The sequence below is a fragment of the Nannobrachium achirus genome (genome assembly GCF_963921795.1).
Source record: "Nannobrachium achirus genome assembly, chromosome: 11".
Lineage (NCBI taxonomy): Eukaryota > Metazoa > Chordata > Actinopteri > Myctophiformes > Myctophidae > Nannobrachium > Nannobrachium achirus.
In genome coordinates this window covers 20,375,666-20,390,695 of record NC_137820.1, presented here as the reverse complement: position 1 = coordinate 20,390,695, position 15,030 = coordinate 20,375,666, and the positions used below count along the sequence as shown (strand labels likewise).

The window sequence follows — 15,030 nt, the reverse complement described above, 5'->3', positions numbered from 1 at the left end:
TTTTCAATAGTTAAAGCATAAAATAATGATACACAATAATGTGTACCCGTTCTAAATGGGTCAACCTTGCTTCATATAGAGCCATTATAATTTGCTGTAACTTTCGCCACGCTGATGTGCTCTTGTCTTTTTCCATGCACGTTAACGTTGGGGAAATGATTGACTTTACAGAAGTAGTTACGCTCTGTCAGGCGTAGAACGCCTGAGCGCTTGGTTTCAGAGGAAGTACCAGCTTATCAATATCATGGTTACAGTCATATCCAGTTGACTAGCTGTCTGATGAGGCATTCAATCTGACAAGAGAGCTGTGTGACTCAGGTGATCGACTAAGGGTACAGATGACCCCAGCAGGCCCGCAGGGCCTGTGTCACGAAGACCTGAATTAATCGACTGGTAAAGGAAGCAGTAATGTGCCACAGAAACCAGCTTTTACTACGCAGCAGAATTCCCTTACAGGTCAAATTCGTACACTTTCAGAGTTAAACTAATGCTCTGGATTTTTTCGGTGCACCGTGGGGACGTTGGCTTGTTTCCGTGGTGACAGGAGTTGCCGTGGGATGGTAGCGTCCGTTCTGCTACACTGGCATTCTCCAGCCCCCCCGCAGAAGGGCTTTGTCACATTGTGTTTACTGTATCAGCGCTGTGGGACTCAGAGACCTGAACTTTATGCCGTAGAAAACTACCCGCCCCCCCCCCCACACCGCCCCTCTCGCCTCAGGCTCTCTGTGTCTTCTCTGGATGTCTGTTAGCTCGATGCGCTGCGTGCCTTTAATGTCAGTGGAGTGGGCAGGCCAGTCGTTTCCCTTGTCCCCAGCGGCGGCAACATTTTCCTGGACAGTTTTCCCCTCCCCGCCTCTTTCTCTGCCTCTCGGTCCCTCGGTCCCGGCCTCGCCTTAATGAAGAGGGTAATCTGCCATGAATAATGAATGGGGATTTGTGTGTGTTATGGTGTGAACGCTCGTCTGGTTCTCATTATGCGCCTATCAGGATGGATCATGGGTTCGGGGGAAGAGAGCCTACATCTGCTTTTCTGTCCTGCGCTTTGTTCCTGGTTTTAATGTGGACCATGCCGGCTGGCTTAGTGCGTTACGTTGCTATTTTAAAGGCGCCTCCTACTACAGTATAAGCGTTTTACGTCGTCTCTCCTGAGTCCTGGCCCGTCCGTTTATCCCCTTGTTAAACATTATGAATGTGGTCAGTCATGCTATAATTTGGTTTAGGAGCCATCCCTGCAGCCGCTCCACACGTACAGCGTTATTAATCTGAGCGAGTGAGTGCAGGCTACTTGCATCAGTCACTCTCTAGTAATGGAGAATGACAGTGACACTAAGTGAGACAGCGTTTGTTTAACGCTTAACAAAAGAGCTACCGGTATATGCTTTTCATCCTGCGTGGACTGTACGGCAGTGGGAGATCTCTCTGGCCGCGGTTGTTGCATGCATGAGTATTAGGCAGTATGAAAAGTGCCCTCCGAAAGTTGTGACACTGCGCAATGATGATGTATCATAGTTATGTTATACTGAGGAAAAATATGGTTTGTAAAGTTTTTCCACCTATAATAGGACCAAAATAGGTACGCCAGGTTGAAAGTTATGTGAGACGATGATGATGATGATGTGTGTGATGCCATCATATCTACCTGTCTCTGTGTCTGTCGCTGTCTCTCGTCTAAGGCTCATGACAGGACAGACAGACCACTGCTGTGATGTGGCACAGTGTTCACTAGACCCACCGTCTCCAGTCCAACAGAGAATCAACTATAAATCACGCTCAACAGACCCAGTAAAAACACTCTCATGGGCTCTCACACTCGTTTCCAAGGTATCGCGGGGACATCCTTGGTGTCGTTCGGCTGCTAAGTAAGCACGCAGCATGAAGCCACGCCAGTCAAGTAGACGTCCTGTGCAGTGCTCGGCCCATGGGGACTAAGTGTACATGAGGTCATGGCATGTGGCTGCTGCTCCCGACCTGTTCGCACAGGAGGAGAGAGGGTCACGCCGAGGTCCTGGGGAGGCAGACGGCTGGTTTGCATTATTGTCCTCCATATTGCGGTTGAACCGTGGGTCGGCTCCATGTGACTCCCCGGCCCGAGAGGACTTGATGGCAGAGCAAAATTCCTCTCGCTCGTGGAAGTGGAATCCGGTATAGCTGAGGTGCACACTTGTCTATAAACTTCTGGGCTCATACAGCTCTTGGAAACTACCGCTTTCCTTAAATTTAATGTCATTCCTTCTCCCAATAGACGTTTCCTTGGTAAGCTTTATGGTAAGCTTTCGTCAGTTTCCCCAACAAAATATATGCCCATCTTTGCTCCTAATCTTGTGGCACTAACCTCCCAATGTCTGTTTTTCGAAGTTGAACTTAGAATTGAGGGCATTCTCGGCATCACCATGGTGCTTGCATCAGGCTGCCGGTGGAGACAATATCCTGCTAACAAGAGAAAGCCTCAGCACTTACCAATACAAACAGCGGGCTCACAGCTTGCCTAATGAATCTCCTGGTGAATCACCCCTCCTGGCCTGTTATCTTAATGCAATCCAGATGCCTCTCTGTCCCTGTGCTTCCCAGGTTGAGTTGCCTTGCACTAATATACATTCAGGAGCTTCGCATAACCAGGGCAAAATGACTCAGGCTAATTTCGTTAGCACTCTAGCACGGCCTTGTCCCCGTTCTGCGGCTGCCGGACAATGTGACAGTCGCTGGAGCTTTGTGACACTGACCCGGTCAGGCTTCCTTCAGAATATCTGTGGTTTCTCAACAGAGGGTCATTGATCACTACCTTCCAGAGCCATATTGTAACATCTGAGTCTTTGTTTGAAGAAGTACAGTGTTTGACATGGACAGTCAATCAGCCTTAGTATATCCGATATTTAAATGGAGAATTTAAAGTTTTCCAACTTTGTCTTCACCTCTCCAGACCTTGAATATTCTTCAACAAGGGCAACCAAGAGTTTTGCATAATTATACTGTGTACACATACTGTAACCTTCTTGGCCTTGACCTTTGACCACCAAATTGCATCACAGGTCAGACACTGGAGTTAGAGATCTAATATATGAAGCGCATGGCCTTGTGTTTAGACTTCATGATGATACTGTACGATACAGTGTTTTGATTAATTGCATACATACATACATACATACATACATACATACATACATACATACATTATATACTGTACATATGTACAGGTGTGACACCTCACACAGTAACATTTTTGCTATGCTAGTATTCATGTTTCTATATTGTTGCTTCAGTGTTGTGCACTAATTCACAAGAAGACACATTCCTCATTATGTGCAAGCATGCCAGCTAATAGCATTTGTGACCAATAAACGGAGAAGAAAGCCTCAAGAGAGCCTAAGTTGATCTGTAAAGCTGAGAGGAGCACAGTAAAACAACCAAGACCCATCATCTGCTTAAGTACCATGCATAGTAGTACATAAGAACCGCAGGAATACATAAGCAACGGAGGGTGAGACAAATTCCGTCCGGTTGATCCGGTCTGTCTCCCAAGCCTCCGTACTCCGGATGATTTAGATCCGTATACGGACGCTTACGGACAGCACCCAACTGGACGGACTGAACGTACAACATGTATATCCGTAGCAAGAAGTACCCACGACCACCGTTATAAAACATAGGCGCAGTAGTGATGAAAATTACTTTAACTCTGCTCTAACAGCGGTTCTCAAACTGTGTGTCCCAATAATAAATATATTTTATCAAGAAACGGAAAAAAGGTCGTTACACAACCACTTGAAGAGGACGCCTCGACTCCTCACTCATCACGCATCAACAGTCATCAGCTGAGCACAGACAGCGAGGCACACAAGTCACAAGAAGAGATGATGATGCGGCTCATTTATTACTTGGGAATTATGTTCAATATATGAGCGGGTGTGTACGTGTGTTTTGTTATAATTAGCCTACTCCGGGTCCGCATCCATGTGGTTAAATTTGTACCCTCGCGGAGTTGCATTTACCACGATAATGTTGCCGACAGACAGCAGATCCAGTCCAGACTGTTACCACGTATTTATACTGTACCAAACATCACGGCGGGTCAAAAATCTGTGGTTCTACATATTTTGGCTAAATGCTTCGGTTTTTACACGTGTGAGAACCACCTTCATGTGACGCGCGGACGCAAACGGGAGCAGAATTGGAGCGGAGAGGGGGTCGGCACATAAATAACGTGCATGTCTACTATGCATGGCGACGGAGTTACCGTACGTAGTTCCTCACCCAAAACGTACACAAAATCAATCATACGTAACTATAAATTGCCCTTTAGAGCTGACAGTAGTGACAGTAGATCACCTTGATCAATTGTACAGTATAGCCAAACTAGACCTACTGACATAACGAACCTCACATAACGTATAGGCTTTGTCAAATCCCAGCTACACCACAACATTTTATCTCTTTGCACTTTAACCCTGGTCTCCATATTTTGGGCTTATCATTGTACATTTTATTATGCTTAGTTACATTGGGCCCGATTCATCAAGCACTTTACTGCCAAATTACACCCATATTTTGATCTTACCGGCATTTAGGACAATTCCCAAGTTATGGTCAGATTCTGGGATTTTGAAGGGATTTTGAAGTTAAGACAGAAATATAATCCAGATTTAGTCACTTTATTTACACTATATTTACGACCAGATTGATGAATCAGGCCCATTGTTCTTATATTCTCTAACCATGGGTTAAAATAAAAGTTTGCTCACCAAAATAAGTAATACTTTAACATTTCTGAAAATGTAAAACGGTTAACGCGTCTCTTTTTGAAAGCATAGTTACTGTCTTGAATCTTCTCTCGTGTCCCTTTTCAGATGGGAATCTAGGTCATGTTTATGGACAGAGGACTGGAAATGGGGCATGAGACATATCTCTTAAAGACGTCCCATCAGATTTCTATAGAATGCCCTCGCACTCTCAAAGAGAGACGGGTGTTTTTTTCCAGGTCACCTACTGGCGGAGCATGACAGGCACTAATCTTTTGCGGCACTAGACAGACAGCGTTGGCTTATTGCCGCATTGAGGAGCTGTCATTTATTGCTGATGATGTCACGCAATACTCTTTGTTCCCCTGCGTGCCTTGCAGTGTTGTTTTGACAGCAAATTTTGATTTAGTTTTAGTCATAGTCTTTTGAATAAAATGTATTTTTAGTTTTAGTCATAATTTAGTCACCTGAAAAGTATTAGTTTTCGTCTAATTTTAGTCGACTAAATATCATACGATTTTAGTTGACTAAATCTACAGTTGATTTAGTCAACTGAAATACATTTTGACAGGCCTTGATGGCATCGTAATGACTTGGTTGCGTGCTGAAAATAGCCAATCTACAAGCTCACAACGCGTCGCAGCACAACGCGTTGTGAGCTTGTAGATCTGCTATTTTCAGCACGCAAAACCTGAGAGCAACCAAATATAAAATTACTCTCTTCTCCACTAGTCCCTCCCTAACGTTTTAGTCTAGTTTTTATTTTGTTGACGAAATTGTCAATATATTTAGTCTTAGTTTTAGTCATCACAGATTACTTTTTATTTCGTTTTTATTTAGTTTTCGTCAGTGTAAAAAATGCAGTCGACAAACATTTTTCGTCATAGTTTTAGTCGACTGTTTTGGGGGAACAACGACCTCTCTAATATGAATGAACTGAATCTGGCCCTGTTGTAAGAGGAGTTTGCTAAACAGGACACTGGCAATTTGCCGCTCGGTGAGGTGCATAAGAGATAATTAGATTTATTTATAAATGTTCTGACTCTTTTTTGTTGTATGGTAGTTCTGCATAATTTAAGTAAGCAAGAACGCGTGTCTTTTAATGAGATGTGCAGTGTTCACAGGCTGTCAGAGCCGATACAAACTGCCGCCTCCTGAGGACTGATTGAATCATTCTGTTGTAGTTGCCTCATGAAATTAGGCACTTAGATGTTCCACAAGGAGGGACAGATTGCACTAATTTGCCTTTCAGGGGGGATGCTCCATGCTTTTAATTAACTGTACTTTTTTGGACTCAAACCCATCGGGAGCTCCACTGCGACAGAGCGCGAGGGTTCCCTTAAAGCAGAGTCTAGGAAGGGGTGGAGTATTACAATCCATTTAGCAGTGTCATTTGCAGAAATGACATTTAATTGCATAATGATGGTAATGATCTTATATTGCTCACAGCTGCGAAGAGGTCGAAGAGACCACTGTGAGCTCTGTCGACTCGCTTCATGTGACCGTGGAACTGTGGAGTCGCTGAGGGAATACTCCGAGCCACACAAAAGCTGCTCTCTCTATATCACTGCAGGATGTGGGATCACAGGCCTGGGAACCTCGATACCATGAGAGCCCTGGCACGTGCGCGTGCCTGCGTGGATACACATACACACACACGCGCGCGTCTGCGCGTGAGCGGCACACAGACACTGGAGAGGTGCAATTGGCAAGATAGTCAAGAGGAGCTTTTCTGGCATCATCCAGCAGGTTTAAATAGCACTGTACTCAGTACTTGTCTGGGTGAAGTACTGGAGGTGTTTGAAGCTGTGTAGCTGATAGTCACACTGTTGTGTTTGCGTTTGGACCCAGGTGACACTTTACACTTGTTAAAGGCAATAACTACCCAGTGCTATCTCAGCAGTATTTCTTATTTTGTGTCAAAACATCAACCGTGTTAATAATTCACCCTTTGTCAAGTCCCACCCATTGTCCCGTCCCTCTTCACACCCATTGGTTGCAGTGTCTTGGTGGGACATTCGGTGGGACACTCCATCCACTACCATTCAAATTCAGTTGCTTCGTATTGTTATTCTGTGCGTTCAATTCTAATTTCAAACTTGGTTTCAGTCAAATGGAGCTGCTCAGTGGCAGTATAGTGACTCAGAATGTTCTTAAATGTTTTTATTTCTCCAAAAATTATGTTTTAGCAAATTCAACATCAAAAAGGCGGAACCAGGGCGGGACAAGGCAGATAGAGCCTGCTGGTTGGTCAGTCAGGGACCAACCAGAAGGCTGACAAAGGGAATATGGTGGCAATTTTTGCTTCTAGGGGTGGGAGACCACCAACAAACTTTTGACAGAGAGGGTTTTTCGGACATTCTGTCAGCCTTGTGATCAGTCTCTAGAATGGTGTCACTACAGTATATCGTCACTGTCGGGCAGAAACCTCATATCTCCAAGTTTCAAATTTGTATGTTTTAAAGCCCTGCTTCATCATACAAGGCCGTCGCACGAAAGTAGTGAAAACAGCAGATCTACAAGCACACAACGCCTTGCGGTGCGAGGCGTTGTGTGCTTGTAGATCGGCCGTTTTCACTAGTTTAGTTCATTTTTAAAATGATAAATACAAAATGAACGGTTTTGGACATACAAGGTTTCCACCCGACAACGACGATATACTCAAATGACTTGCCTCTCTTTGTTTGTCATTGACTTTGTCAATAATAAGAGTTTCCCAGTGAGACTGTGAGTGACAAACTGCCTCCAAAGTGCCGTAGCCAGCACAATTGAACACTTGTGCACATGCAGTACTGTGCGCACATCCCTCAAGAGGAGGCGGGGGCCCAGACACGGCGAGGATAAACCAGCTATGATATGTTGCATCTCTCTGGTTTATCACTGCTGCCCACTTGGCTGCCCTCCCACTGACACCCCCTACTGTATGGCTCCAGCAGACACTACCCACTCTAACACTCTCTTAAGTGCTGTCTCTGAACAAGCCTGTCGGTTTTACCTCGTCCAGCTGTACGCCACAGCATTTTCTGGGGCTGCGTTGTCATGGGATAGCCCCGAGGAATCAACGTCAGATGGTCGAAACGACAATAGCATGGTTTCTTTGAGAGAATGTGGTGTGTGTGTGTGTGTGTGGAGGGGGTTCAAATGGGATACACACACATCCTGGTAATGGTGACCTGAGGGTAACTGTCTGTACAGTGGGTGACATGCAGCCGTTACCCCATCCTTGTTTTGTCATTTGTGGTCCCTGGAATATGAATGTCTCATTATGTCTTTTTGCTCATTCATGGCTGAATTGCCTATTTGGGAACAATCTGGTTGAAATGGAGGTCAACAATTAAAAAGAAAATCCTGTTGCCATCTATATCTGTGACATAAACTCAAATAAAGAAATCACAGAATAAGATTATCTACTGAGAACAGATATTATATATATATATATATATATATATATATATATATATATATAGAGAGAGAGAGAGAGAGAGAGAGAGAGAGAGAGAGAGAGAGAGAGAGAGAGAGAGAGAGAGAGAGAGAGAGAGAGAGAGAGAGAGAGAGAGGGATATATAGATATATATAGATATATGTTTTCCATGGGTCTTTATTTTCTACTATCCTAATGTGTAATTCTGTGCCGTACAGTATGTGTATGTCGTAGCAGTCGCACAGGTATCCAATATATTGAGAGAAGAGTTCTCGATCAATATAAACAATCTGTTGGCTTGTGTTATACTATACTATACTGATTCTCCTAACAAACATAATGAAAATGTTTTTTCTTTTTTTTTCTCTCCAAATTAGTCATTGTCCATTTTTATTGTGCCCACCCTGTTTATAGTCTCAGTCACTGCTGCCAACCCAACTGTTTGGTCTGTGAAGGGTGCAGACAACCACATGTCTCCTCTGATACACATGGGGCCCTATTTAAACGGCATGGCGCAAGTGCATTTAGGGTGTGTCCAAGACCAATTTTGCTAGTTAAACAGTGCATTACCTGGGCACAATGCAAGGCTGCAAGTTGCAAATGGGTTGTTTTTAATCTTTTAATTTAGCGCGGGTATGTTTTGGACATACAGTGCAGTAACATGAATTAAACCAGTCAGTGTGCCGTCGTCGCCCATTATCTTTAAGAATCAGGTGCACCTGGTTCACCAACACATTGTTGTTTAACGACTTTATATACTGTACTTTATTGACTCTATATTTGGTCCGCTCCTTTCCCCCCTCTACACACAATGTCTTTGCTGAATATACATTAGGCAAAAAAAAATGACGATCTGCAAGCTTGTTGATCAGCTATTTTTAGAGAATGTTTGCTGCAGTTTTGTTGAATGAGAAGTCCAAAATAGGGACACTAGGGTTCATGTGGTAAAATTGTGGATTCGGCAAGCAAACAGTATTTTGCTGAGGAAACTGGTCTGCTTGTGTGCCAAGAGTTTCCTTATGAATGGAGTAGTTGACCGTTCAGACATTATGAAAAAAAGAAGGAAAAAAAATCACTTCATACGAAGCAACTTGTCTTTCATATTTATTTCTTTTCTGTTTTTTATAAATTATGGATTTCTGAGGCATGCTCCATCTTTCAATAACAGGGAACATGATGGTGAAACATGATATAATACATATATGCTGTAGTTGTGGTGGTATGGAAGACTTAACAGTAGCCTAGACTTTGAGTGGAACACGGTGTTGCAGAAAAAATAAATCTAAACGGGGAGATGATTAATGTTTGCCTGAAGTTCTGAATGGAAAGATTCATACCGTTTCAAGCCCTCGTGGATCCCTTTAATGATACACAATTACCAGCCCTATTGTTTTTCTGCGTCAGCCGTGGTTGCTGAGTACGACGTCGGTGGTGATCTGACTCCTGAGAGTAATTGTGTAGATATCCTCCCCTCACAAACCCCCTGAAAGCCTTTGTTTTGGTTCAAGCTCTGGCCTTTGTCTCCGTCTGTGTAAATCACTGTTAAATTTGCCCAGGGCTCTGAAGGAGGAGAAAAGCCTGGGTTATACTTCGTTGCGCGCGGGTGTCACAAGCGGCACGTACAAGCTCTACAAGCTCTTCAAGCTCACAGCGGGTCGCACCGAGAACTTGTAGATCTGCTATTAATCAGTGCACGAATCAAGCGAAAGAGCACAGCCATGATGCAGCACTCGATTCATCCTTTAATCAAAGAGACAGAGAGAAAGGCCCCAGTGGGTCGTTGCTACAGTATGTAGAGAAGAGCCTCTTGTGGTTTTGCAGACAGATTTAACCATAATAAGGCCCCCTGTTGCTGTGGCGATGTGCTGCTATTAGTGTGTTGTTTCCCCAAGGGGGAGGAAGTCTCTGAACCTCCTGCATGCCCTCTGTGAGGCCAGGTTACGTTAGGTCACATGGTTCTGCAGGTATGGTACTGTTCACTGTACTTATTACCTCTAGAATCTAATTACAGTCTCAGATTGGTACCGTGGTCTGTAGTTTATTCTTCACCGGGCCCAAAAATTCCTTAGATTATGGCCGTGTTGTGAGCTTGTAGATCTGCTATCATCACTTTTTGAGTGGTGCTAACTGCTCCTACGTCTGGCTTTGTGTGTACAGTATGTGTGTATGTATCATGTATGTATGAGTGTCCGTATGAGCACGAGACTGAAGTCACACGAGACCAATAGAAAGCCATAGAAAGTACGCAGAGACTGACATCAACACAGCTGATGTCACGGACAGAACGGCCCATACAAGGAGATATGCACGTGTGGCGTGTTTCATACTCACTTCGCACTGATGCGATTTATTTTATTCATGGTTGGTATATTGTTTATACAATTGAAATGTAGACAGACCAGTAAAAAGGTAGAACGCGCACACCAACCACGATGTCAAAGACGTTCTTATTTCAAATAGACGTTTGTGGATCTTCTTCAGGTCAAATTAATTTGACCTGAGGAAGATCCACGCTGGATCAAAACGTTGTTTAACTTATTTCAAATTAAGACGTGGTTACCATCGTTGGTATGCAGGTTCTACCTTTTTAACGCTATTATGGAAAGGTAAACCAAAAACTATACAGAACTGGAAAGGTTCAGGTTATGGATGTTTGTGGGTTACACTTTTTAGTTGATTTGTTAGGCCCACATGGAAGGCCCACATGTAAGCCCAGGCTTTTTCATGTCTAGGACACCCAAATTGATATGTATTTGGCCACGGACCCCCCATATGAAAATATTATAAATACGATTTGTGTTAAAATACTCCTCCCCCCCAAGAACCCATATGGGGAGGGGGGGGTCCCCGGACCCCGCTTTGAGAACCACTGCTCTGGGCTACAGAGCTTTTAGGCAATCATGAAGTGAGACTGGATGTTTTGACAGCAGGCTTTAGGAAGCAGTGAGAGGCTCTGAAGTGTGTCAGTGTGTTGAGAGGACAGACATCCTTTTAGGGAGAGACGGCTTGCTTCCTCCACTTCCCTCTCTCTGTGCTGAACGGAAGCACAGTGATGAAAGACGTCTGACTGGACACACACACACACACGCACACACACACACACACGCACGCGCGCGCGCGCGCACGCACGCACGCACGCATCTAATGCTAGTCCGTATAGTTGTCATGGGAACCAGAAACAAGCCTAAGGAACCTGGTTGATAATGACACACTGCGTTGGTGTCTTGATTAGCAAAGAACATCTGTGTCCCTGCTGTACAGTCGCATTTTGTGACCACACACACGCACGCACACATGTGTGTATGTGTGTGCGTGTCCGTGCACACATACTCCCACCCTAAACACCATACATCTGTACAGCTCCACAAATACTATGAACACCCAGACCCACAAGGTAATTTGCATAATTTCCTGAGTTTGGCACCGTTCCAGTAACATAACAGTCTCCTCCTCTTGTCTGCTCTCTCATCATCTCCAGATGCAAAGGAAAGAAGAGCCAAGCATTTCTCGGTCAACGGGGTCTCCAACTTCACCTCCCTCCTCCTCAGTAAGGAAGATAACATGCTGTACGTGGGAGCCAGGGAGGTCCTCTTTGCTCTCAATCTCACTGATATCAGCAGAGCCAAGCTACAAAGACACGTAAGTACTGTATGCTCAAGTGTGTGTGTGTCCTGTATATGTCTGCATAGTTCAGTGGTTCTCAACCTGTGGGTCGGGACCCCCATGGGGGTCGGCAAATTATTTTGGGGGGTTAAATTAATGTGGAACATTGTTTTCTCTCTCAGCAGTAAACAAACCAACATAAAGTTTTAAGTGTATAGAGGGTATCCACATTTCTAAAGTTACAATTTAAGGATGTTTTAATATCTCTAAAATCACAAATTAAACATTGGTCAAATTGTCAAATATTAGTGGCAGAAGTTGTGAAAATAGCTGATCTACATGCTCACAACGCGCAAGGCATTGTGAGCATGTAGATCTGCTATTTTCACAATAGAACCATGTTATACAAAATGTAATGCCTCCACTCTTAGTGCTCGTCAGGGTGGGGGGTCACCAGTTAAAATATGACCTGGCCTGAAAAGGTTGAGAACCACTGGCATAGTTCATACCAGAGCCCTCTATTGGCGAGTCGTGCCAACTCCGTTCACTTCATGGGGCCAGGTCTTCTACATACTCATCTATTGGCAAACAGTGACAAAGCGCAAACCGGAGGTTTATATAATGCTTGGAGTCTGAGGGAAAAGTGACATTTCGAGTTACATGAATCTCGTGACCGGCGCTGTTTGTGACTCCGCATTGGCAGAACTCTTTCCAAAGCTGTGACTTTTCAGGAAATGGAAAAAATAAACTGTGTTCCCAATGCAATCAAGTGTGGTTATTATTTAGTCACAGGTTCTTGTTGATACTTGGTTAAATATTTATAAATCCCACAGACACACTTAACCACTTTTACGTTCACTTAAAAATGTAACTAAAATAGCAGATCAGGGGGCACGGTGGTGCAGTGGTTAGCACTTCGCCTCACAGTTAGAAGGTCCTGGGTTCGATTCCCGCTGGGGGAAGCTGTGGGCGCTGGGGGCGTGTTCCTCCACCCGTGTCATCAGCACCCACACCCTAGGTGGGGTTGGCGATAGGGCCTCTCTGTGGTGAGTTTGCATGTTCTCCCCGTGTCTCCTTGGGCATAGGCCCTCACACAAAAACATGCAGTAGTCCTGGTTTCTATACTACCTCCCCCTAGCCAGCCGGGTGCTCCCCAATGTCCCCTGGCGCGGCAGGGGGAGAGCGGAAACCAGGACTACAGGTTAGGTAGTCACCGGGTGAGAAAAATGGGTTGCAAAAACCGTGGGATAAAAAATATAAAAAAGAAAAAAAAACTAAAATAGCAGATCTACAAGCTTGCAAAATGTTGCATCATGACAAGCTTTTACATTGTCTATTTTGTCAACTTTTTTATGACACCATAGTACGACAAAATAGGGTATTCATTTACAGAAAGAAAATATTGAAATATGGAGATACAAGGTTTCCACCCCACAATATACAGTACAGTACATACATGCATAAACACATACACACACATGCATACATGTGAATATGACAAGGCGCAGCACGCAGGTTTATTCTTCTGTGACTCCACTCCAACCCTTTCCCCTCCTGCAGCTAACATGGAGCACTCCAGAGAGGAAGAGAGACGAGTGCAGCTTCAAAGGCAAAAACTTGCAGGTAAGTGAACTGCTGCTGTAGAACTCATGTAGCCGAGTTCACTTGGCCCACATATCGTTGACAGTGTAGCTGTACCTGTTGGCTGGGCCTGAAGGTCATCCTCACCTGTTCACAGGATGCCCTTCGTTAGTGTACTGTACGCAAAAATAGCCATTCTTTTAACTCAAAACACGTCGCATGACGACGCGTTGTGACCTAGTACAGTGGTGAACATGGTATAATGGTATAAGCAGGGCTTGACATTAAGGCTTGTCCTGTTGTCCGGGACAAGTCATAAATCCTTCTGGACAAGTTCATTAAAAACCAAGAGCCAAGTGGCTCCTAGCAGCTTTGTGCTGTATGCAGACTATGGACTATGGAGTGGAGGGTTGAGGGAGCAAGGGACCTTTTGTTATTCATTCTATTTATTTCAATGTCTGACTCCTTTGCATGCATTTAAGAAATGTAATTTTTTTATCCGGACAAGTGTCTTTTGTGCCTGGACAAGTGAATGGGGAATGTACTTGTCCAAAAGTGCCTCAAAAAGTTAATGTCAAGCCCTGGATATAAGGGCATCACTTATTCTCTCTCCCGTGTTTCCAACACAGACAGACTGTTTCAACTACATCAAGATTTTGCTGCATGTGAACAGCACTCATCTCTACGTGTGCGGAACGTATGCCTTCAGTCCCATCTGTGCATACATAGTAAGTGTGCATGTGACACAGCTTTGTCTGATGATACTTAAATGTTTTCTCCCTCCCTCCCTCCCTCCCTCCCTCCCTCTCTCTCTCTCCCTCTCTCTCTCTCCCTCCCTCTCTCTCTCTCTCTCTCTCTATACTCTATACTCAAATGTCACACATTTACGTCAATAGGACCACTATGGAAATAAGCTCTTTGCCTTTCATTTGACTACTGTGTTCAATCAAATGTTTGTACGTCGCTTTTTCTGTCAATAAAAAAGTCAATATAATCGATTAACTTTTTTCAATGAATGCTGTAAATGTTAGCTCCACCGTGTATTCTGTACCAGAGAGAGCGAGCGAGTGTGCAGGGAGAACTCAGCATTGTCAAGCAAGACGTGCAGCTTGTGGCGGATGAATTAAGCTGTTGTGCTTAGATCTTTTTTTCCCCTTCCCAAGGACTTCTATCCAATGTTTCTCCTTGAAGGCTGCATATTTTCCATTTTGGAATATTAACAGCCGCAATGGACATACTGTAGTTGTTCCTCCTGATCCCCTTTGCTTTACTTGGATATGAGACAGAGAACACTTAGGGCAGGGGTCTTCAACAGGGGGTCCTGGACCCCTAGAGGGTCCTCAGAGTTACTACATGGGGTCCTCCAAATCTTCCAATCCTTTTTATATTAACAACTTGAACTCGAGTGTCCATATTCTGAGAACTGTAGACAAAAATAGCAGATCTACAAGCTCACAACGCCTCACGCTGTGAGGCGTTGTGAGCTTGTAGATCGGATATTTTCAGCAAAAAGGTTTGGTGTAGAGGGGAAAAAGAGCAGACTAATTATAGACCAAAGTAAAAGGTCAAGTTTATTAGAAAACACAAATCGACATGAATCCAAAATACACTGATGGATTGTGCTGTGAGCCTGTGACTGTCAAACGATGAAACTATATGGAATCTATGAAAAGGTTGTGGGGGTCCCTGCTT

The 15,030-nt window shown here is 44.2% G+C and overlaps 1 protein-coding gene across 2 annotated transcripts in view; it reads left to right on the top strand.

Moving 5' to 3' along the window:
- Positions 1-15,030, top strand: part of sema4ba (sema domain, immunoglobulin domain (Ig), transmembrane domain (TM) and short cytoplasmic domain, (semaphorin) 4Ba) — a 55,505-nt gene that overhangs the window by 27,170 nt on the left and 13,305 nt on the right. For both annotated transcript variants that reach the window (XM_080737668.1, XM_080737669.1), the window contains exons 3-5: positions 11,633-11,793; positions 13,318-13,380; positions 13,968-14,066. In XM_080737668.1, coding sequence (XP_080593794.1) covers positions 11,633-11,793; positions 13,318-13,380; positions 13,968-14,066 — 323 coding nt within the window. The remainder of the gene's footprint in view (positions 1-11,632; positions 11,794-13,317; positions 13,381-13,967; positions 14,067-15,030) is intronic.